At 49.6% G+C, this 24,069-nt stretch overlaps 1 protein-coding gene across 2 annotated transcripts in view; it reads right to left on the bottom strand.

The window, feature by feature from the left end:
* Positions 1–24,069, bottom strand: part of gnas (GNAS complex locus) — a 76,085-nt gene that overhangs the window by 23,602 nt on the left and 28,414 nt on the right. For both annotated transcript variants that reach the window (XM_031894841.1, XM_031894842.1), the window contains exon 2: positions 18,515–18,587. In XM_031894841.1, the coding sequence (XP_031750701.1) occupies positions 18,515–18,587 (73 nt within the window). The remainder of the gene's footprint in view (positions 1–18,514; positions 18,588–24,069) is intronic.

Raw genomic sequence — 24,069 nt, 5'->3', positions numbered from 1 at the left:
GGCACAGATACCAGTCTCGCTGGTGGGGGCAGAGGTACCAGTCTCGCTGGGGGGGCACAGGTACCAGTCTCGCTAGGGGGGGGGGCACAGGTACCAGTCTCACTGGGGGGGGGGGGGGGGGGCACAGGAGCCAGTCTCTCTGGGGGGGGCACAGGAGCCAGTCTCCCTGGGGGGGGGGAGCAGGTGCCAGTCTCCCTGGGGGGGGGGGAAACAGGTGCCAGTCTCCCTGGGGGGGGGGGGAACAGGTGCCAGTCTCCCTGGGGGGGGGGGGAACAGGCGCCAGTCTCTCTGGGGGGGCACAGGCGCCAGTCTCTCTGGGGGGGGCACAGGCGCCAGTCTCTCTGGGGGGGGCACAGGCGCCAGTCTCTCTGGGGGGGGCACAGGCGCCAGTCTCTCTGGGGGGGGCACAGGCGCCAGTCTCTCTGGGGGGGGCACAGGCGCCAGTCTCTCTGGGGGGGGCACAGGCGCCAGTCTCTCTGGGGGGGGCACAGGCGCCAGTCTCTCTGGGGGGGCACAGGCGCCAGTCTCTCTGGGGGGGGCACAGGCGCCAGTCTCTCTGGGGGGGGGCACAGGCGCCAGTCTCTCTGGGGGGGCACAGGCGCCAGTCTCTCTGGGGGGGGCACAGGCGCCAGTCCTCTCTGGGGGGGGGCACAGGCGCCAGTCTCTCTGGGGGGGGCACAGGCGCCAGTCTCGCTGGGGGGGCACAGGTGCCAGTCTCGCTGGGGGGGCACAGGTGCCAGTCTCTCTGGGGGGGCACAGGTGCCAGTCTCTCTGGGGGGGCACAGGTGCCAGTCTCTCTGGGGGGGCACAGGTGCCAGTCTCTCTGGGGGGGCACAGGTGCCAGTCTCTCTGGGGGGGGCACAGGCGCCAGTCTCGCTGGGGGGGCACAGGTGCCAGTCTCTCTGGGGGGGCACAGGTGCCAGTCTCTCTGGGGGGGCACAGGTGCCAGTCTCTCTGGGGGGGCACAGGTGCCAGTCTCTCTGGGGGGGCACAGGTGCCAGTCTCTCTGGGGGGCACAGGTGCCAGTCTCTCTGGGGGGGCACAGGTACCCGCAGCGCTATTCCCTGTTCCTGTGGATGAGGCAGTTGGCAGGGGCACACAGACACACGGTGGGTGGGAGGGCACAGATGCCAATAACAAACCCGCAGCTTCTTTCTTGGCAAATTATCTGCCAACTCTCAATCTGAGTCCCGGGAACAGAATGACATGAAAATCTCTCAGCATTAACCCTTCCATGGCCGCACTCTCAGGCCCTGTATAAAGGAGAGGTTGCTAAGCTCCGGGGGAGCCTGGTTACCTGCCAGATGAACTGCAACTCTCACCCTGAGCGGCTTCACCCCATTAATAATGTACTATATATATATATTTATATGGATATCGATAGTGATGTCATCCGTGCTTAGTGATGTCATTCCTGTCACATGACTCAGACATTACAATAAACAATGTTCCCCCTGTTATAAAATAAGAGTTGGTGACCCAGGACCTGTATAAAAGCACTCGGCCTTCATTTGGTCATGGGACTCCTCAGTATCCTTATGTTATACAACAGGGGGGTACATTATACACTATATAGCTATAAAAAGCACTGCCCCAAGCACAGAGAGTAGTCAGAGGCATTGAGGGCATTTTTCAAGAATGGCAGAAACAGTCACTACACCCCTAGTAACCTACTCACTCAGCAGATAGTAACGGCTTCAGGCTCGTTAAGCCCCAATTCACTAAAGGAATCCTTAGACTTTGCTCAGGGGCACAGACTGGTTCCTCCCAAACAGAACCCACTGTATCTGCCTATAACTTGTACCAAATGGGGAAGCACCGAGTATTGAGTGCGGCACGGAGCTACTACCCCCCCTACTATAGGCACCATCTCTCCCTACTATACCTGCTATCCCCCAGCCCCAGTCCCTTCCCAGAGGCTATTATCCCCCCACTGCTACTATAGGCACCATCTCTCCCTACTATACCTGCTATCCCACAGCCCCAGTCCCTTCCCAGAGGCTATTATCCCCCACTGCTACTATAGGCACCATCTCTCCCTACTATACCTGCTATCCCACAGCCCCAGTCCCTTCCCAGAGGCTATTATCCCCCACTGCTACTATAGGCACCATCTCTCCCTACTATACCTGCTATCCCCCAGCCCCAGTCCCTTCCCAGAGGCTATTATCCCCCCACTGCTACTATAGGCACCATCTCTCCCTACTATACCTGCTATCCCACAGCCCCAGCCCCTTCCCAGAGGCTATTATCCCACTGCTACTATAGGCACCATCTCTCCCTACTATACCTGCTATCCCACAGCCCCAGTCCCTTCCCAGAGGCTATTATCCCACTGCTACTATAGGCACCATCTCTCCCTACTATACCTGCTATCCCACAGCCCCAGTCCCTTCCCAGAGGCTATTATCCCCCCACTGCTACTATAGGCACCATCTCTCCCTACTATACCTGCTATCCCACAGCCCCAGTCCCTTCCCAGAGGCTATTATCCCCCCACTGCTACTATAGGCACCATCTCTCCCTACTATACCTGCTATCCCACAGCCCCAGTCCCTTCCCAGAGGCTATTATCCCCCACTGCTACTATAGGCACCATCTCTCCCTACTATACCTGCTATCCCACAGCCCCAGTCCCTTCCCAGAGGCTATTATCCCACTGCACTTTGAAACACCAATATCTAAGTAGTAGATCTAAGCAGTATGGCAACTCCAAATCATATTGTTAAACAACTCATAAATAGGAAGATAAATAACTGCCAGACAGGAATAACAAATCCCATTTCCTTGGATGAACAAACCTGAGGAAATAAAGTGAAATTATCACTTAATGATAAACAGGGATACAATATTGCTGTAATTAGTGACTGTACTCGTTGGTTACACCCTATAGTTCATGTCTGAAGAATGTTAATTGTAGAACAATCACATAAGGTAAGTGCTGAGCCTCCTAATCCTATTACTCAAACTCATTCACTGCTGCACCATATAAAGTGTGAGGGTTTCTGTCTCACCGCTCACTTCTTTGGTTCTGGAAGAGCAAAATGAAAATGGTTTCCCCAATAAAAAAAAAATAAAGTTCCCCTAGAAAGTGATCTGTCATTGGTGCCCTCTATCTGTTACTGAGATGCAACTGCCCTGTACTAAGCACAATTCAGCAGGAACAGCCCCCTAAGTTTGCCCATAGCCTGTACAGAGAGATACCATAAAACTATGGCACATAGGGATTCCCCTGTACTAAGCACAATTCAGCAGGAACAGCCCCCTAAGTTTGCCCATAGCCTGTACAGAGAGATACCATAAAACTATGGCACATAGGGATTCCCCTGTACTAAGCACAATTCAGCAGGAACAGCCCCCTAAGTTTGCCCATAGCCTGTACAGAGAGATACCATAAAACTATGGCACATAGGGATTCCCCTGTACTAAGCACAATTCAGCAGGAACAGCCCCCTAAGTTTGCCCATAGCCTGTACAGAGAGATACCATAAAACTATGGCACATAGGGATTCCCCTGTACTAAGCACAATTCAGCAGGAACAGCCCCCTAAATTTGTTCATAGCCTGTACAGAGAGATACCATAAAACTATGGCACATAGGGATTCCCCTGTACTAAGCACAATTTAGCAGGAACAGCCCCCTAAGTTTGCTCATAGCCTGTACAGAGAGATACCATAAAACTATGGCACATAGGGATTCCCCTGTACTAAGCACAATTTAGCAGGAACAGCCCCCTAAGTTTGCCCATAGCCTGTACAGAGAGATACCATAAAACTATGGCACATAGGGATTCCCCTGTACTAAGCACAATTCAGCAGGAACAGCCCCCTAAGTTTGCTCATAGCCTGTACAGAGAGATACCATAAAACTATGGCACATAGGGATTCCCCTGTACTAAGCACAATTCAGCAGGAACAGCCCCCTAAGTTTGCCCATAGCCTGTACAGAGAGATACCATAAAACTATGGCACATAGGGATTCCCCTGTACTAAGCACAATTCAGCAGGAACAGCCCCCTAAGTTTGCTCATAACGACTGACACAACACTACTAGCAGAGAACAATAATACTCAGGTTATTATATACAACTGATATGCTGCTGTTTAATATTTAACTCCAAAACTATGACCACCATGATCACCTTCCAGGCATGACATAAGTGGATCTCTGTTGTACATATGCACATGTATGTTACTGGAGAGAGGGAATAAGGCACTCATGTATTATAAGGGATACTGTACCCCCTACTGTAAATGATAAGGATATTAGCAGTCACTGAGGGGTTCTGTGCCCCCCATATAAAGGCACAAGGCTGCAGGCTGAGTTATACAGGGAACTCTGAGTATCACTCATGTATTATAAGGGATAATGTACCCCCTACTGTAAATGATAAGGATATTAGCAGTCACTGAGGGGTTCTGTGCCCCCCATATAAAGGCACAAGGCTGCAGGCTGAGTTATACAGGGAACTCTGAGTATCACTCATGTATTATAAGGGATAATGTACCCCCTACTGTAAATGATAAGGATATTAGCAGTCACTGAAGGGTTCTCTGACCAGATTAAACACAAAACCTAAATACTCTTTTTATTAAAACACCCACAAAATCCAGAGTCAATCAACCTTTTTAGTCAATCATATATTGCCTGCCCCACCATAGGGATAGGTGGGGCAGGCAGCTACTTTCACTTTCCATTTAGCACTTTCTAGATGTCACTGCCCCCTTTCCTTCCTCCTCACAGTCTATAACTGTGTGAGCCGTGCATGGGCCTCGGGCCCTCATTCTGGGGAATACACAAGATTTTGGGGTGATAAAAAACCTGCCTTATTAACCATTTCCTGCCTGCTGGTTGTGAATTCCAAAACTGAAGGAATTTTTGGCTCAACTACCGTGATGGAAAAGGACTTATTATTTCTTAGGGTGGCAGGTCCCCTTTAAGTAAAAAAAAAAAAAAAGGGGGGGGGGTATAGCACCCCCTGAAGGCAGGTATAGGTATGGCTAACTTTGGGGGCCACAGACAGAGCTGGAAAGCCAGAAATTCCACCCCCAGGGAAGCAGGGAAAAGAGACTGTGGCCAATGAGATAAACCTGCCAATCATCCGGCTCCTGCCCTGGGTGACACAACTGCCACCTCTGAGCAGATCGGTGACACCCTGGGGGCACCTACAAGCCAAAAGGTTCAGGCAGTCGCACATTAGTAACCCCCCCCCCCCCCCCATGGCTGATTTAACTTAGGGAGACGAATCAATGCCCTGAGAATGAAACCCCCAGGGTGATTAGGAACAAAGCCACAGCCATTCAGGGTTTGTTTTCCCATCATCCCTTGCACTATGCAAATGACAGGCTGGAAGCTTCGAGGTATGCGGTCCCACAGAAAAGATTTCCCTTTCTGAACAGGAAGTGAATTATTATCTCATTAATGAGATGGGTAAAAAAAAAAAATTTTTGGTGAAACCAAGGAAGAGAGAAATGCCCCTCCCTCACACTATGTGGCCCCATCCTTCTGTATTGGGGCAAATACACAACATTTGCTCCACCACCAAAAGGAGGAAACCCTGTAAGGGGCAATGACGCGCTCCACCTCTGGACCCATAAGCGGCTCGGAGCAGCACGTGTGGCTGTCAGGAGTTTCTATGTGTATTTATGGCCGTGAGTCAGTGCTAAGGAAGCCATTGTTACGGGAAGGGGCAGGAAAGCCAATGGAAATATCAGCGGAGCTCAAAGCTCGGGAATAAATGTATTCACTGGGCGGCAGCATTAGGGCAACTAAACCAAAGGCTCATTCTCAAGGGACCAAACCAAGCTCAGATGATGTCACCTGATGATGTACTGAAACCTATCCAAAGGTTCTTCCCAAATATGAAGCATATAAGACGCCACCTAATGAGGTACTGAGATCTAACCAAAAGGTTCTTCCCAAATATGAAGCATATGAGATGCCTCCTAATGAGGTACTGAGATCTAACCAAAAGGTTCTTCCCAAATATGAAGCATATGAGATGCCTCCTAATGAGGTACTGAGATCTAACCAAAAGGTTCTTCCCAAATATGAAGCATATGAGATGCCTCCTAATGAGGCACTGAGATCTAACCAAAAGGTTCTTCCCAAATATGAAGCATATAAGACGCCTCCTAATGAGGTACTGAGATCTAACCAAAAGGTTCTTCCCAAATATGAAGCATATGAGATGCCTCCTAATGAGGTACTAACTAACCTGGGGCTGCTTTCTCTAAAAACCATGTCCAGAGGATAGTTACATAGTTACATAGTTAGTTACATAGTTACATAGGGTTGAAAAAAGACCTGTGTCCATCAAGTTCAACCCATCCAAGTAAACCCAGCACACCTAACCCACACCTACCAATCTATACACTCACATACATAAACTATAAATACAACCACTAGTACTAACTGTAGATATTAGTATCACAATAGCCTTGGATATTCTGATTGATCAAGAACTCATCCAGGCCCCTCTTAAAGGCATTAACAGAATCTGCCATTACCACATCACTAGGAAGGGCATTCCATAACCTCACTGCCCTCACCGTGAAAAACCACCTACGCTGCTTCAAATGGAAACTCCTTTCCTCTAATCTAAAGGGGTGACCTCTGGTGCGTTGATTGTTTTTATGGGAAAAAAGAACATCCCCCAACTGCCTATAATCCCCTCTAATGTACTTGTACAGAGTAATCATGTCCCCTCGCAAGCGCCTCTTTTCCAGAGAAAACAACCCCAACCTCGACAGTCTAACCTCATAGTTTAAATCTTCCATCCCCTTAACCAGTTTAGTTGCACGTCTCTGCACTCTCTCCAGCTCATTAATATCCTTCTTAAGGACTGGAGCCCAAAACTGCACTGCATACTCAAGGTGAGGCCTTACCAGGGACCTATAAAGGGGCAAAATTATGTTCTCATCCCTTGAGTCAATGCCCTTTTTATACAAGACAGCACTTTATTTGCTTTAGTAGCCACAGAATGACACTGCCTGGAATTAGACAACTTGTTATCAACAAAAACCCCTAGATCCTTCTCCATTAAGGATCCCCCCAACTCACTCCCATTCAGTAGATAGTTTGCGTTTATATTATTTCTACCAAAGTGCATAACTTTGCACTTATCAACATTGAACCTCATTTTCCAGTTTGCTGCCCAGTTATCTAATTTTGTCAAATCGCTCTGCAAAGCGGCAGCATCCTGCATGGAACTTATAGTTTTGCACAATTTAGTGTCATCAGCAAAAATAGAAACAATACTGTCTATGCCCACCTCCAGGTCATTAATAAACAAGTTAAACAGCAAAGGCCCAAGGACTGACCCCTGCGGTACTCCACTAACCACACTGGTCCAATTAGAAAATGTTCCATTTACAACCACTCTTTGTACTCTATCCTTCAGCCAGTTCTCTATCCAATTACAAATATTATGTTCTAGGCCAATATTCCTTAATTTGATCATTAACCTTCTGTGAGGTACTGTATCAAACGCTTTAGCAAAGTCCAAGTAGATGACATCAACTGCCATTCCAGCATCAAGGTTCCTACTCACCTCCTCATAAAAGGCAACTAAATTAGTCTGGCAAGATCTGTTACGCATAAAACCATGCTGGCACAAACTAATAGTATTGTGAACTGCAATGTATTCAAGTACCCTATCCCTTATTACCCCTTCCAAAAGTTTTCCTACTACTGATGTCAGACTAACAGGCCTATAGTTTTCAGGCTGAGAACGGGATCCCTTTTTAAATAACGGCACCACATTAGCAATCCGCCAGTCTCTTGGCACCATGCCAGACCTCAATGAATCCTGAAAAATTAAGTGAAGAGGTTTGGCAATCACAGCGCTCAGCTCATTTAATACCCTGGGATGAATCCCATCCGGCCCTGGACCTTTGTTTACCTTTACATGTTCAAGTCTCTTTTGAATTTCCTCCCGAGTGACCCATGCGTCAGTAGCTAAATTACTAGAACTGGGCATATTACAAGGGAAGCCTTCATTATCTGGCTCCTCAGATGTATAGACAGATGAAAATAAGAGTTCAAAATTTCAGCTTTTTCCCCGTTCTCATCAACCAACGTACCCCCCCGTGATAATAAAGTTCCCACCCCTTCTTGCTTCATTTTTTTACTATTCACATAATTAAAAAATAATTTTGGATTCTTTTTACTCCTAGCTGCAATATCCCTTTCCATCTCTATTTTAGCTTGCCTGATAGCTTTTTTGCATGCTTTATTTGCTTCCTTGTACCTGATGAAAGTTTCCGCTGTCCCAGCTAACTTGAATGCCCTAAAAGCACGTTTTTTCTTACCAACCTCGACAATAACACTTTTATTCAGCCATAAAGGTTTTGCTTTGCGATGCCTCTCCTTGCTTACTAGGGGGATATACTGTTGTGTATACCTACAAAGCAATGTTTTAAAGATGTTCCATTTTCCTTCTGTGTCTAACCCCATGAAAAGCCTTTCCCAGTTGACACATTGCAGAGATGCCCTTATACTGGCAAAGTCTGCACGTCTAAAATTGAGTGTTTTAGTTACTCCCTTATAGCGCTGTCTCTGCAGCATTATCTCAAAGGAGACCATGTTGTGATCACTGTTCCCCAAATGCTCACCCACACAAATGTTAGAGATGAGTTCATTATTATTAGAAATCACCAGGTCCAAAATAGCGTCATTCCTAGTGGGTTCTTGAACCGCCTGAAATAAAAAGTTGTCATTTAGCATATTTACAAACCTACTAGCTTTTTCTGACTTAGCCACCCCATTACTCCAGTCAATGTCCGGATAATTAAAGTCCCCCATAACAACAACTTGACCCAATTTTGAAGCCTCCTCCATTTGCAACAATAGCTGGGCCTCATCCCCCTCATCTATACGGGGTGGTTTGTAACATACACCAATGATCATTTTCTTTGTGACCTTCAGCCCTACTGAAATTTCTACCCAAAGAGATTCGACGTTTTCATTGGTAATGTCTTTATTACATGGCTTTAAGTCTGACTTTACGTAAAGACAAACCCCTCCACCCTTTTTAATCTCTCTGTCCCTCCTAAAAAGTGTATAACCATTTAAATTCACAGCCCAGTCGCATTTATCATCCCACCAGGTCTCAGTGATACCTATTAAATCATAATTTTCAATACATGCAATAGCCTGCAGCTCCCCTAATTTACCCGACAAGCTACGCGCATTAGCCAGCATGCAGCGGAGATTATTACTTCTCCCCCTGATGTTTACATTAGCTAAGGGAGAATTAGAGCTAAGGCAATTATGAGACTGCTTTCCTTGTAACGGAAGCTCCTTATCTGATAAACTATATGCCCCCCCCCACTCCTCCCCCACAACCCTTTGCTAGTCCCCCTACCCCGTCTACACTAATTTTCCCATGGAATTCTAGCTCACCCCACCCCCCCTTGTCTAGTTTAAACACTCCTCCAACCTCTTAACCATTCTCTCCCCTAGCACAGCAGACCCCCTTCCATTGAGGTGCAATCCGTCAGGGCTGTATAGATTGTACCCCAAGGAAAAGTCAGCCCAGTGCTCTAGGAACCCAAACCCTTCCTTCCTACACCAAGACTTTAGCCACGCATTTAGCTCCCTAAGCTCCCGCTGTCTCCCTAAACTTGCACGTGGCACCGGCAAAATTTCCGAAAAAATGACATTGGAGGACCTTTGCCTAATCTTAGAGCCTAGATCCCTGAACTCACTCTTTAAAGTCCCCCACCTACCGTTCATTTTGTCGTTAGTACCGATATGTACCAAGACAGCCGGGTCATGCCCAGCCCCTCCCAATAATGTGTCAACCCGATCAACCACATGCCGAACCCTGGCACCAGGAAGACAGCAAACTGTCCGGTTGAAGCGATCCGCTTGACAGATTACCCTGTCCACTTTCCTAATGATCGAATCCCCTATAACCACCATCTGTTTAGGCCTAGCTCTGCTCTCCTCCCCACCACTACTAGTGAAACTGGTCTCCCGGCTGTTAGAGAGATCAGCCTCACCTAGAACCGCCAATCCAGAGTTCACACTCCCATCTTCTTCACACAATCTGGCAAATCTGTTGGGATGCGCAAACCCTGGAGCAGCCTCCCTTTTCCTTTTCCCCACACTAGATTTTCTAACTGTCACCCAGCTTACTGCCCTATCATCCTTTTGCTGCTCCCCTCCCCCCCTACTATCTGACCCCACTAGTTCTTGTTCAGTTAACAAGAGACCCCTCTCAAGATTGTTGATTGAACGCAGTGTTGCGACGTGTTCCTCTAGGACTCTAACGCGAGCCTCTAAAGTGGCAATTCGCTCACATCCACAACAGAGGTATGCACTTTGGAACTGTTGTTCCACAACTGCATACATGTGGCAGGCTGTGCACTGTGTCAGACCTTCAATGTTGCTACCACTCATTCTTCCAGTTACAAGAACAGTTAAACAAAAATAGGTGTAAGGACTTGTAGTAAATACCTTGTTTTACCTTGTTTTTAACTCCCTTAGTGTTTAACTCCCTGAGTTTATAACTCCACTTACAGAGTCCCACTTCAAGAGCAATCACTTACAGAGCACCTACCACCAGAGCAAGCTCCACTGGAGTGCCTGTGGTTCTATTTATGCAGTCTGTAAAGGTGAACTAATCAAACCCCACCCTCCTCAAGCTGAGGGTAATTACAAGGGAATGTAACCTGCTGTAAGCCTATGGATCCCACAAACTTTGTAAATTAGCTCCAAAAACAACAATTACTTATGGAAAAAAATAAATAAAACCCAACAGTAAAAAAACACAATGGTTTTGATAAAGTTAGTAAAGAATACTTATCCCTTTTTAGTTGAAATGAAAGCAAGTTGATTCAACCAGCCACCAGCCTGTTATTGCCACCCAATAAGGTACTGAGATCTAACCAAAGGTTCTTCCAGAATATGAAGCATGTACGATGCTACCTAATGATGTATGGAAATATAACCAAAGGTTCTTTCCAGATATAAAGCATTTAAGATGCTACCCAATGAGGTACTAAAATCTAACCAAAGGTTCTTCCCAAATATGAAGCATATAAGATGCCACCCTAATGAGGTACTGAGATCTAACCAAAGGTTCTTCCAGAATTTAAAGCATATAAGATGCCACCTATTGAGGTATGGAAGTCTAACCAAAGGTTCTTCCCAAATATGAAGCATATAAGATGCCACCTAATGAGGTACTGAGATCTAACCAAAGGTTCTTCCAGAATTTAAAGCATATAAGATGCCACCTAGTGAGGTATGGAAGTCTAACCAAGGGTTGTTCCCAAATATGAAGCATGTAAGATGCTTTCCAATGAGGCACAGAAATAAAACCAAAGGTTCTTCCTGAATAGGAAGGATTTAAGATGCTACCCAATGAGGTACTGAAATCAAGCCAAAGTCTTGCCCAAATATGAAGCCCCGAATATGGCACCTATGATGTACTCACCTCTAAAAAGAGACTCCATATTCCAAAACACCAAAGCCCAAGAGAAGCCACCTAACGAGCTACTGAAATAACCAATTTCCCAATATGAAGTCCAGGAGATGCCACCTAATGAGGTTCTGAAAAGCTCACCAAAGGCCTCTTCCCCAAATATGAAGCCATGGAGATGCCACCTAATGAGGTTCTGAAAAGCTCACCAAAGGTCTCCTCCCCCAAATATGAAGCCATGGAGATGCCATTAGCAAGTGTCATCCCCTGGGCACAAAACAAAACCCGGGAGATGCCACCTAATGAGCTACTGAAATCTAACCGAAGGCTCCTTGCCAAATATGAAGTCCAGGAGATGCCACCTAAAGCAGTAATAAATGCTAACAAAAGGCTCATTCCCCAAATACCAAACCATGCAAGGAGATTAACCTAAAAAGTAACCCTACCATAAAGAAAAGCTTCTTCACCCAAACACCAGGCCCAAGAGATACGGCCTACTCTTCGCTGGTAAGGGGGCAGGCTAGCGGAGCCAGGAGGAACAGCCAGATATTTTGGAAAACTCCTTAATGTGTCACCTGAAAGGGTAAGTAAGCCTGTTTTAGATTTATTTTGTTTCTCTATTACAAGCAGCTGAACTGCAGTTCTCTTAGCTACTTCCTTGTCCAGCGTGAAGCTCCATCACCTTTTGCTTTCTGAGCCCTCCTCCTCTCTGTCTGCGAGGCTCAAAAGCTGTCTACTGGGCATGCTCAGTGTCTCTGCTTCAATTACAATCAATCAATCAGGCATGCCCAGTAGGCCCTTCTTCATCATAGTTGCAGAGAGAAGGGATCAGAAAGCAAAAGAGGGCGGAGCTTCACACTAGACAAGGAAGTAACTATAAGAGCTGCAACTGAACTGTCTGTAATAGAGAAACCAAATAAATCTGGATGCAGGGAGAAAGTTATGCTATTTTGGGGGCTGTACAGTCATTTTAAGGTTTACTTACTCTTGAAGGTCATACAAAGTGAGCTTTTAATTAATTAATTCTAGCAGTAGGAGAAGAGATGAGAAGGGAAGGTAAAAATGACCGGGGGGGGGGGGGGGGTACCAAATGTTAGGCACCCTGGGCTGGGGGTCCTTTTACCAAAAAACCGCACCAGCCCAGGTCCCCCGAATTCTGGTGCCGGGAAGACAGAAGGAAGAGGAACGCACCATTGCAGCTACCCCGGGCTGGTGCAGTTTTCTCCTAAAAGGAGCCTAAGCCCGGGGTAAAAGGTGAGTGATTACAATTACTGGGGGGTGCCTAACATTTGGTACCCCCCAGTCATTTTTACCTTCCCTACTCCAATATCAAGCCAATGATATAGCGCCTATCAGAGTTTCCAGTTCAGCCCCCCCTGGGAATAACCTCTCTACACAAAGGGACTCGGCTTCCCAACTGGCACCAACCAATCAGCCAATTCCAGCTACGCGAACTTGAATGGTTATTCAGCGGTGCTGCTTCTTTATCCGATATCCCAACCAATCCGGGTCCATTATCTCCCAGCTGATGAGAAGGGGGGCAGGTTGTGCCAAAGGGACCCCCCACTGTCCAATGGAGCTTCTGTCCAACCCTGAGGAACCCTGCACTGAATACATTTGTTTTCCAGTAAACAGTATTTCCTTTTAGCTCTTCCCGGACACCTTAAATAGCAAGTTTCCATGGCATGAGTAAATAATAACCCTTGTAGGGACATCAGCGATGCACTCGCAGGAACCGGTGAGAATACCCCGATGTCTCTGCCACCCACTCACCTCCTGCAGTGACCCCTACAGGGCAGGGCTGCTGCTTACAATGGGGGGGGGGGGCAGATAGGATCTGTGCCACTGTGACAGAATGCTCTGTTATACAGATAGCTAGAATCTCAGCCATAAAGCAGGGCAGGACTACTGCTTACAATGGGGGGGATCAGATAGGATCTGCGCCACTGTGACAGAATGCTCTGTTATACAGATAGCTAGAATCTCAGCCATAAAGCAGGGCAGGACTGCTGCTTACAATGGGGGGATCAGATAGGATCTGTGCCACTGTGACAGAATGCTCTGTTATACAGATAGCTAGAATCTCAGCCATAAAGCAGGGCAGGACTGCTGCTTACAATGGGGGGATCAGATAGGATCTGTGCCACTGTGACAGAATGCTCTGTTATACAGATAGCTAGAATCTCAGCCATAAAGCAGGGCAGGACTGCTGCTTACAATGGGGGGATCAGATAGGATCTGTGCCACTGTGACAGAATGCTCTGTTATACAGATAGCTAGAATCTCAGCCATAAAGCAGGGCAGGACTGCTGCTTACAATGGGGGGATCAGATAGGATCTGTGCCACTGTGACAGAATGCTCTGTTATACAGATAGCTAGAATCTCAGCCATAAAGCAGGGCAGGACTGCTGCTTACAATGGGGGGGATCAGATTGGATCTGTGCCCTGTGACAGAATGCTCTGTTATACAGATAGCTAGAATCTCAGCCATAAAGCAGGGCAGGACTGCTGCTTACAATGGGGGGATCAGATAGGATCTGTGCCACTGTGACAGAATGCTCTGTTATACAGATAGCTAGAATCTCAGCCATAAAGCAGGGCAGGACTGCTGCTTACAATGGGGGGGGGGGGGGGGGGGGGGCAGATAGGATCTGTGCCACTGTGACAGAATGCTCTGTTATACAGATAGCTAGAATCTCAGCCATAAAGCAGGGCAGGACTGCTGCTTACAATGGGGGGGATCAGATAGGATCTGTGCCACTGTGACAGAATGCTCTGTTATACAGATAGCTAGAATCTCAGCCATAAAGCAGGGCAGGACTGCTGCTTACAATGGGGGGGGGATCAGATAGGATCTGTGCCACTGTGACAGAATGCTCTGTTATACAGATAGCTAGAATCTCAGCCATAAAGCAGGGCAGGACTGCTGCTTACAATGGGGGGGGGATCAGATAGGATCTGTGCCACTGTGACAGAATGCTCTGTTATACAGATAGCTAGAATCTCAGCCATAAAGCAGGGCAGGACTGCTGCTTACAATGGGGGGGGATCAGATAGGATCTGTGCCACTGTGACAGAATGCTCTGTTATACAGATAGCTAGAATCTCAGCCATAAAGCAGGGCAGGACTGCTGCTTACAATGGGGGGATCAGATAGGATCTGTGCCACTGTGACAGAATGCTCTGTTATACAGATAGCTAGAATCTCAGCCATAAAGCAGGGCAGGACTGCTGCTTACAATGGGGGGATCAGATAGGATCTGTGCCACTGTGACAGAATGCTCTGTTATACAGATAGCTAGAATCTCAGCCATAAAGCAGGGCAGGACTGCTGCTTACAATGGGGGGGATCAGATAGGATCTGTGCCATGAATAGGGGAGGGGCCTGAATACAAAAATAAGTCATAACAAATAACAATAAAACTGGAGCCTCACAGAGCAATAGGGTTTGGCTGCTGGGGTCAGTGACCCCCATTTGAAAGGTGCTAAGAGTTAGAAGGCAAATAATCCAAAAACTATAAACAAATAAATAATGTTGACCAATTAAAAAGTTGCTTAGAATTGGCCTTTCTATAACAAAGTTAACTTACAGGTGAACCACCCCTTTAAAGGGACAATGGCAATTTAACCATTTCTACTGCGCAAATTAAATCCCCCCCCCCCCCCTGTGAGCCGCAGCTTTCCAGTCGGGGCCCTTCTCTCCCCTCCATAATCCCTGCCAGGAGCCGAATTTCCCAGCATCCTAAGAGCCGAATGTCTCAGAACAAGTCGGGCAAGTCCGGCCGCCATTAGCCACAGTCATTAAGTGAATATTAAGCCGGGCAGGATCATTATCCTCAATCTGGGGATTCAGTGGTTATGTAGCTCCTTTCCCAGCATGCCCAGCAGCTTGGGGGGGGTAGGTAGGTCGCTCTAAGCAGGGCAATTACAGGCCAGTCATTACCCAGAGTGCATAGCTACAGGGGAAGTGCAATATACGGATACACACAGTGAGACAGGTTTATGGGCCCAAGGTATGTGAATGTGCGTAGTAAGGATTGTGTCCCAGTCGGACCTGTAACCTCCAGTCACTCAAAGGGGCGGATCAGCTTATAGAATGGCAAATTCATAGCAACTTTTCAATTGGTCTTATTTATTTACTTTTTATTGTTTTTGAATTATTTGCCTTCTTCTGACTCTTTGCAGCTTTCAAATGGGGGTCACTGACCCCGGCAGCCAAACCCTATTGCTCGGTGAGGCTCCAGTTTTATTGTTACTTTTTATTCCTTATCTTTCTATTCAGGTCCTCCCCTATTCATATTGCTGTGTCTCATTCAAACCACTCCGTAGTTGCTAAGGTAATTGGAGCCCTAGCAACAGGATAACTGACCCCGGCAGCCAAACCCTATTGCTCTGTGAGGCTCCAGTTTTATTGTTATTGTTACTTTTTATTCCTTATCTTTCTATTCAGGTCCTCCCCTATTCATATACCAGCCTCTCATTCAAGCCGCTTCCTGGTTGCAAGGGTAATTTGGACCCTAGCAACCAGACAGCTGCTTAAACTCCAAACTGGAGAGCTCCTGAACAAAATGGGAAATACAGGCAATAAAGACCAATTGCAAATTGTCACTCTCTAAATCATAATAAAAGTTAGCGAAAAGGTGAACATTCCCTTTAAACTGCCACAGCGCAATAGGACAGCAGCCAATCAATATCATGCCATAGAGACCGCCCCCAATCACGGAACCACAGAAAGTGCCACCATCACAGCTAGGGATATCTGCTGAACTACAACTTCCAGCATTCCCACTGGGTGAGTAGGAGTTAAACAACAACAGGTAACCCAACAGGTAACCCAGCTTCCACCATAAAGCCAGAAATGCCAACCCCCAATACCCTACCTGTTGGGTTACATCCACAGGGCTATGGAGTTGGAAGCAGTCAAGAAAAAAAAAAAAAAAAAAAAGGAGACAAACTGCAACTGCGGCACAGACGTTTATTTCTACAGCTTTAGGTCCCCACCGGCTTCCTATAGGTCACTGCTAATTCTGTGTTACCGGCCCTTTAAGCCCAAATTATTCTCTACAGATTTGCTGAAGTAAAACCCTATAGAATGGCAGGGTGGGCGGAGCAAGCGGGGACTGGATTAACCCCATCAGCGCTGTTTAAATGAAGGAGACTCAACATAACCATGATGACACAGCAATGGGGCGCTAAGGTTGGCCAGACACAGGCCAGAGCGCTAAGGTTGGCAAGACACAGCAATGGGGCGCTAAGGCTGGCCATACCCAGGCCGGGGCGCTAAGGCTGGCCATACCCAGGCCGGGGCGCTAAGGCTGCCCATACCCAGGCCGGGGCGCTAAGGCTGCCCATACCCAGGCCGGGGCGCTAAGGCTGCCCATACCCAGGCCGGGGCGCTAAGGCTGCCCATACCCAGGCCGGGGCGCTAAGGCTGCCCATACCCAGGCCGGGGCGCTAAGGTTGCCCATACCCAGGCCGGGGCGCTAAGGTTGCCCATACCCAGGCCGGGGCGCTAAGGTTGCCCATACCCAGGCCGGGGCGCTAAGGTTGCCCATACCCAGGCCGGGGCGCTAAGGTTGCCCATACCCAGGCCGGGGCGCTAAGGTTGCCCATACCCAGGCCGGGGCGCTAAGGTTGCCCATACCCAGGCCGGGGCGCTAAGGTTGCCCATACCCAGGCCGGGGCGCTAAGGTTGCCCATACCCAGGCCGGGGCGCTAAGGTTGCCCATACCCAGGCCGGGGCGCTAAGGTTGCCCATACCCAGGCCGGGGCGCTAAGGTTGCCCATACCCAGGCCGGGGCGCTAAGGTTGCCCATACCCAGGCCGGGGCGCTAAGGTTGCCCATACCCAGGCCGGGGCGCTAAGGTTGCCCATACCCAGGCCGGGGCGCTAAGGTTGCCCATACCCAGGCCGGGGCGCTAAGGTTGCCCATACCCAGGCCGGGGCGCTAAGGTTGCCCATACCCAGGCCGGGGCGCTAAGGTTGCCCATACCCAGGCCGGGGCGCTAAGGTTGCCCATACCCAGGCCGGGGCGCTAAGGTTGCCCATACCCAGGCCGGGGCGCTAAGGTTGCCCATACCCAGGCCGGGGCGCTAAGGTTGCCCATACCCAGGCCGGGGCGCTAAGGTTGCCCATACCCAGGCCGGGGCGCTAAGGTTGCCCATACCCAGGCCGGGGCGCTAAGGTTGCCCATACCCAGGCCGGGGCGCTAAGGTTGCCCATACCCAGGCCGGGGCGCTAAGGTTGCCCATACCCAGGCCGGGGCGCTAAGGTTGCCCATACCCAGGCAGGGGCGCTAAGGTTGCCCATACCCAGGCCGGGGCGCTAAGGTTGCCCATTCCCAGGCCGGGGCGCTAAGGTTGCCCATACCCAGGCAGGGGCGCTAAAGTTGCCCATACCCAGGCCGGGGCGCTAAGGTTGCCCATACACAGGCCGGGGCGCTAAGGTTGCCCATATACAGAACTTTTTAGCCAGACTCTTTCCTATTGAACTCCCGGCCGGTTATACCAACCACTGCCTGGCTGCCGGGGGAAAGTGGTACCCTAGCAACCATTTAACCATTTGTATGCCAGGCCGTACAGCTGCAAAACAAAGAGCATCCAAAAGGACCAAAGTAAACTGCCTTAGAATAAGCTGTATAACATACTAGGAGAAGGGAATCTAGACTTTAAAGGGGAAGTAATGCCTCAAACCAATGACACGAGAGAGAGAGAGAGAGAGGACATCCCAATAGAAGTGGGGGGCCACCCTGCTCACAGCACCGGCCACAGAAGCAGCTGGAGGGCCGCCCTGCTCCCAGCACCGGCCACAGAAGCAGCTGGAGGGCCGCCCTGCTCCCAGCACCGGCCACAGAAGCAGCTGGAGGGCCGCCCTGCTCCCAGCACCGGCCACAGAAGCAGCTGGAGGGCCGCCCTGCTCCCAGCACCAGCCACAGAAGCAGCTGGAGGGCCGCCCTGCTCCCAGCACCGGCCACAGAAGCAGCTGGAGGGCCGCCCTGCTCACAGCACCGGCCACAGAAGCAGCTGGAGGGCCGCCCTGCTCACAGCACCGATAAGTAAAAAGAACACAATTACTGCACTTACTCTGCATTGAATCCATTCACATGCAGGATCCGCATCTGCTTCACAATTGTGCTTTTACCAGACTCTCCAGCACCTGCAAATACAAACAAATAACCTCGTTAATATACAGTCGGCATAACGAGGGAAGCCATTTGTCCAACCCTCCGCATCCCAGAATTGACTGCAACCTGAAGTCTTTAGCGTTAACTTGACCTTAAAGGGGTTGTTCAACTTTGAGTTAACTTTTAGCAAGTGGTTGCTAGGCTCCAAGCTACCTTAGCAACCAGGAAGTGGTTTGGATGAGAGACAGGTATATGAATAGGGGAGGGGCTGAATAGAAAGATAATGAATAAAAAGTAACAATAACAATAAAACTGGAGCCTCACAGAGCAATAGGTTATGGTTGCCGGGGTCAGTGACCCCCATTTGAAAACTGACCTATAACAAATGAAGACCAATTGAAAAGTCGCTTAGAACTGACCATTCTATAACATACTAACAGTTAAATTAAAGGGGAACCAACCCAAGGATAACGGCAGGCAGTGTCACTACGGAACCCCAACACTTGGGCCAATGGCACGCAGGATGTCTCTTCTGCCAGTGGAGAATCCCCCCCCCCCCCGCAAGGCCTTAAAGAGACAGGCCGACATTTATTATTGGGCCAGGGAGCCTCGTGAGTCCGATCCCCTGATTCCCGACCCAGAAACCCACCCACGGGGGCCGAGACACGGCGACGGCTTTGTTTTCCAGGAAGCGACTAGCGGCGGTCACATGTTTACTGGCCCGGCGCTCTCGCACATTCCACAACAAAAACTCACTTTATTGAAAGGCAAACAGGCAGTGCAAATAAGAGGCGCTCGGGGCAGGGTCCCGGGGGGGGGGGTAAAACTGCAACAGTGCCCCTTTAAAAGCAGAGACACCCCCCCACGGACAGGATTTGGGGTGCCGCTTCCTGTTCTTGGGCAGCAGATTCCAGTTCTGTTTCAGGAGTCAGAACCAGCAGTGCAGAAAGTCCAACTACATTAACCCTTTATGCTAAGGGCAGAGGCTTGAAAGGAAAAAACTGTTGAATCAAACAGATTGAAACCCCAAATGCCTGCACTCTGATTGGCCAACTTGTACTGCGCGCCTTTGCCTTTAACTGCAGCCAGGGGGGTGCTATTAGGGTCTCGGAAGCCCCCCCCCGGCCCCTTTATCCGAGCCCCTTGTGTTCTCAGGGGCAACAACAGGGAATAGAAGCAGATCCGTCAGCGCCGCAGGAATCATGAACCCAGTAACCCCCGGTCTCCTGTGGGATCAGCCGTCTCTCCAGCAACATAGAAGCCTCCAGAACTCGTAGGAGAGGGAATAACTGCGCTACCCACGGGGGCTTCAATGCCAAACTGCCCCCCTTCCTCTATCAAAGGCTAAAGATATCATTACGGTACAATAATGCAGGAGTCGGAACTCTGAATCTGCAGGGAAATGAGCGTAACCAAGAGTTCCGACTACTGCATCTTTGTATGGTAATAACATCCTCTATCAAAGGCTAAAGATATCATTACCGTACAATAATGCAGGAGTCGGAACTCTGCATCTGCAGGGAAATAAGCGTAACCAAGAGTTCCGACTACTGCATCTTTGTACGGTAATAACATCCTCTATCAAAGGCTAAAGATATAATTATGGTACAATAATGCAGGAGTCGGAACTCTGCATCTGCAGGGAAATAAGCGTAACCAAGAGTTCCGACTACTGCATCTTTATATGGACCGACTCGGCAGCTTTTCTGCCTGTGTAGGGGCAGAAACGAGCGGGCTGGCCGACCGATATCTGGCCTAAAATTGGCCAGATATTGATCGGCCAGGTTAAAAGATTCAGTCGGATCGGGGGCCGCATCGGCTCGTTGATGCGGTCCCCGAACCGACTGCCCCATTGCCGCCTACATAATCCGATCGTTTGGCCCCAGGGCCTAGATCTTACCGTGTATGGGGACCTTAACCAAGAGTTCTGACTACTGCATCTTTATATGGTAAAAACATCCTCTATCAAAGACTAAAGATATCATTACGGTACAATAATGCAGGAGTCGGAACTCTGCATCTGCAGAGAAATGAGCGTAACAAAGAGTTCTGACTACTGCATCTTTGTACGGTAATAACATCTTCACTTGGCAGTTTCACTTGTACCTCCGTGTAACATGTAAGATAAACAATGTAGAACTGGATCATTATAAAAAAAAAATGGTATTTCTTGCCCTTTAAACGGCTGACGGGAATATCTCCCCGGGTCGGGATCCTTATAGAACTATAGAAATATCTTTCTGTGACATTCTGAGCGGTTTCTAGGTAAGGAACAAAATTTACTTGTGCTTTTTAAGGTCTTCTGGGCCCCCAGTCTTGAGTCAGGGCAAGTAAAGCCATGGCTCGTATTGAGTGTGAGTATAATTAGGAATCCATAAAGGGGTTGTTCACCTTTAAAATGATATTTTGAGACACTTTGCAATTCCAGCAACCTGGTTGCTAGGGTCCAAATGAACCTAGCAACCATGCCCGGATTTGAATGAGACACGGGAATACGAATAGGAGGGGGCTGGAATAGAAAGATGAGTGATGGAAAGTAATACAAAGCCTTTGTTTCTTTACATGGGGGTCAGCGACCCTCAATTCAAAAACTATAAAACGGGAAAAATGAAGACCAATTGAAAAGTTGCTTAGACATTCTTTAACATACTAAAGGTTAATGCAAAGGTAAAACTCCTGTAACCTGTGGCCCCCCCATATACATTTAAATGTCCCCCAAAAGTGCACTACTCCTGTTTGTAGGGGGGATCCCCGTTAATGGATTTGCTCTGCTCTCTGCTCCGTAACGCAGAACCAACAGAACCAGGGGACCCCCGGCTTTTCTGGGGGGGGGGGGGTCTCTCGTTAGCGGCTGGTAGCGGCTCCCACACACGGGCGACTGTAACAAGAAACTCTTTCATATAAAGGGCAGCTGTTATTTTAACTGTAACTTTCCAAGAAGCGCAGCAAGGAAACCAGGAACTGCCGGGCCGGCCCGAGACACAGAGCGGGGCTTATGGGGAGGACGAGGGGGGCCGGGGCACAAGCAGCGGCTCAGCAATTCATGCACATTCTGGGAATGCTGGGAATTGTAGTTCAGCCGGCTTTATACAGTCCCAGTGGCACCCGCGTCTGCCACCTGTGAGACTGGCACCGGGGGGCGCTATTCTATGGGGGGGCTCAGATATCCTGCCAGGAACCCCATGGAATAGGTTCTGAATGTGACATAAAACTATATTATGCAGGGCCCGGGGTATTTGTAAATACTGTAAATTATTTCCTTATAAACAGGGCTTAGTGATGTCGGCGCCCACAACCGACGCCCAGTGATGTCGGCGCCCACAACCGGCGCCCAGGGATGTCGGCGCCCACAACCGGCGCCCAGGGATGTCGGCGCTCACAACCGGCGCCCAGGGATGTCGGCGCTCACAACCGGCGCCCAGGGATGTCGGCGCTCACAACCGGCGCCCCGGGATGTCGGCGCTCACAACCGGCGCCCCGGGATGTCGGCATTCACAACCGGCACCCAGTGATGTTGGCATTCACAACCGGCACCCAGTGATGTCGGCATTCACAACCGGCACCCAGTGATGTCGGCGCCCACAACCGGCACCCAGTGATGTCGGCGCCCACAACCGGCACCCAGTGATGTCGGCGCCCACAACCGGCACCCAGTGATGTCGGCGCCCACAACCGGCACCCAGTGATGTCGGCGCCCACAACCGGCACCCAGTGATGTCGGCGCCCACAACCGGCACCCAGTGATGTCGGCGCCCACAACCGGCACCCAGTGATGTCGGCGCCCACAACCGGCACCCAGTGATGCTGGCACTCATAAATGGCGATTAGTAATGTCGGCACTCATAACAAGCACCTAGTGATGTCATAACGGCGCCCAGTGATGTACTTTGTTTCCCATGACTCACGGAAACCTGTGTATTAAAACAAACCATGTTCCCCCTGCAGAATGTAAGGATATCACCCCCTGTAGTATGTAAGGATATGAGTAGTCACCTTGGAGTTCCATGACCTGTACAAGCACTAAGCCATTGGCCTTATGCCTTTTTTTGGTCATTATATGGTCCTCTGTTACTTATAACATCCTTATATTTCACAACAGGGGGTACATTAACCCCTTCTCAAATTGAAAACATGGTTGAACAAACTCCAGGTGCTGAACTGAACCTCAGGAGGGCCCCAGAGCGCCAAATGCAGCAGGAGGGGGCCCAGCAACCAGAACCATTTATATTTAGGGGAGTCATGGGATTGGGGGGTTACAGTGGGACAGTTGGGGGAAAGGCTTTTCTCTCCTTGCCAACAGAGTGGGTACCAAACACACAGAGATCACAGAGAAAGAAATGGCACGTATGGGGCATAATTGCCCCCAAGAAACTGCAGGATGGAATAGGATGGGGCAATAATTGGTACAGAATAGCCAGGGCTCCCAGCGCTACCCCCGACAATTTTTTTCCATTTGGGCAAAGGGGAACATACGAGGGGGATTACACAGAGCCTTGGCCAGATGGACCAGGAGAGGCTGGCACCTCAGTTGGCATGGAGGGCAGTGTCAGGCAACCCTAGCGGGTAAAGAGACATGTGGGAGATGAGGGTATCACAGCTGGCAAGGTTGGATAGGGGGGCACAGGGGTAGATTGGCATCGGCCCAGGTAAATAGCGGGACAGGTAGGGCATAGGGGTGAGACCTATGGCACAAGAGGGTTCTTACCACAGGGCAATTTGGGTGACATATAATATCCCTAATACATCTAGTTGGCATCAGCGTGCCACCGTACCCGCATGTAATTGGCACACGTATGGACAGCTTTAAGGGACCTGTAAAGCTCAGTTGGCCGAGACCAAAGCAAACTCACAAGGGCCCCCAGGAATGACCAGAAAATGGCAATGTTGGCAAGCACTGGATAGAAATTACCCAGGGAAGCTGCACTGTGTGGCACAGTCAGCGAGCCGGGCATCTAAGTGGCAAAGCAGGAAAGGCTGTTACTCAGATACAAAGAGAGCAGAACAAGGGCAAGCTGTCAACCTGGCACAGAGAGCGCAGCAATGGGGAGGCTGCTAGCTTGGCACAGAGTGAGGCAATGGGGAGGCTGCTAGCTTGGCACAGAGTGAGGCAATGGGGAGGCTGCTAGCTTGGCACAGAGAGCGCGGCAATGGGGAGGCTGCTAGCTTGGCACAGAGTGAGGCAATGGGGAGGCTGCTAGCTTGGCACAGAGTGAGGCAATGGGGAGGCTGCTAGCTTGGCACAGAGAGCGCGGCAATGGGGAGGCTGCTAGATTGGCACAGAGTGAGGCAATGGGGAGGCTGCTAGATTGGCACAGAGTGAGGCAATGGGGAGGCTGCTAGATTGGCACAGAGAGCGCGGCAATGGGGAGGCTGCTAGCTTGGCACAGAGTGAGGCAATGGGGAGGCTGCTAGATTGGCACAGAGTGAGGCAATGGGGAGGCTGCTAGATTGGCACAGAGTGAGGCAATGGGGAGGCTGCTAGCTTGGCACAGAGAGCGCGGCAATGGGGAGGCT

This window comes from Xenopus tropicalis, chromosome 10, assembly GCF_000004195.4.
Source record: "Xenopus tropicalis strain Nigerian chromosome 10, UCB_Xtro_10.0, whole genome shotgun sequence".
Lineage (NCBI taxonomy): Eukaryota > Metazoa > Chordata > Amphibia > Anura > Pipidae > Xenopus > Xenopus tropicalis.
This window is presented reverse-complemented; position numbering and strand designations above follow the sequence as displayed.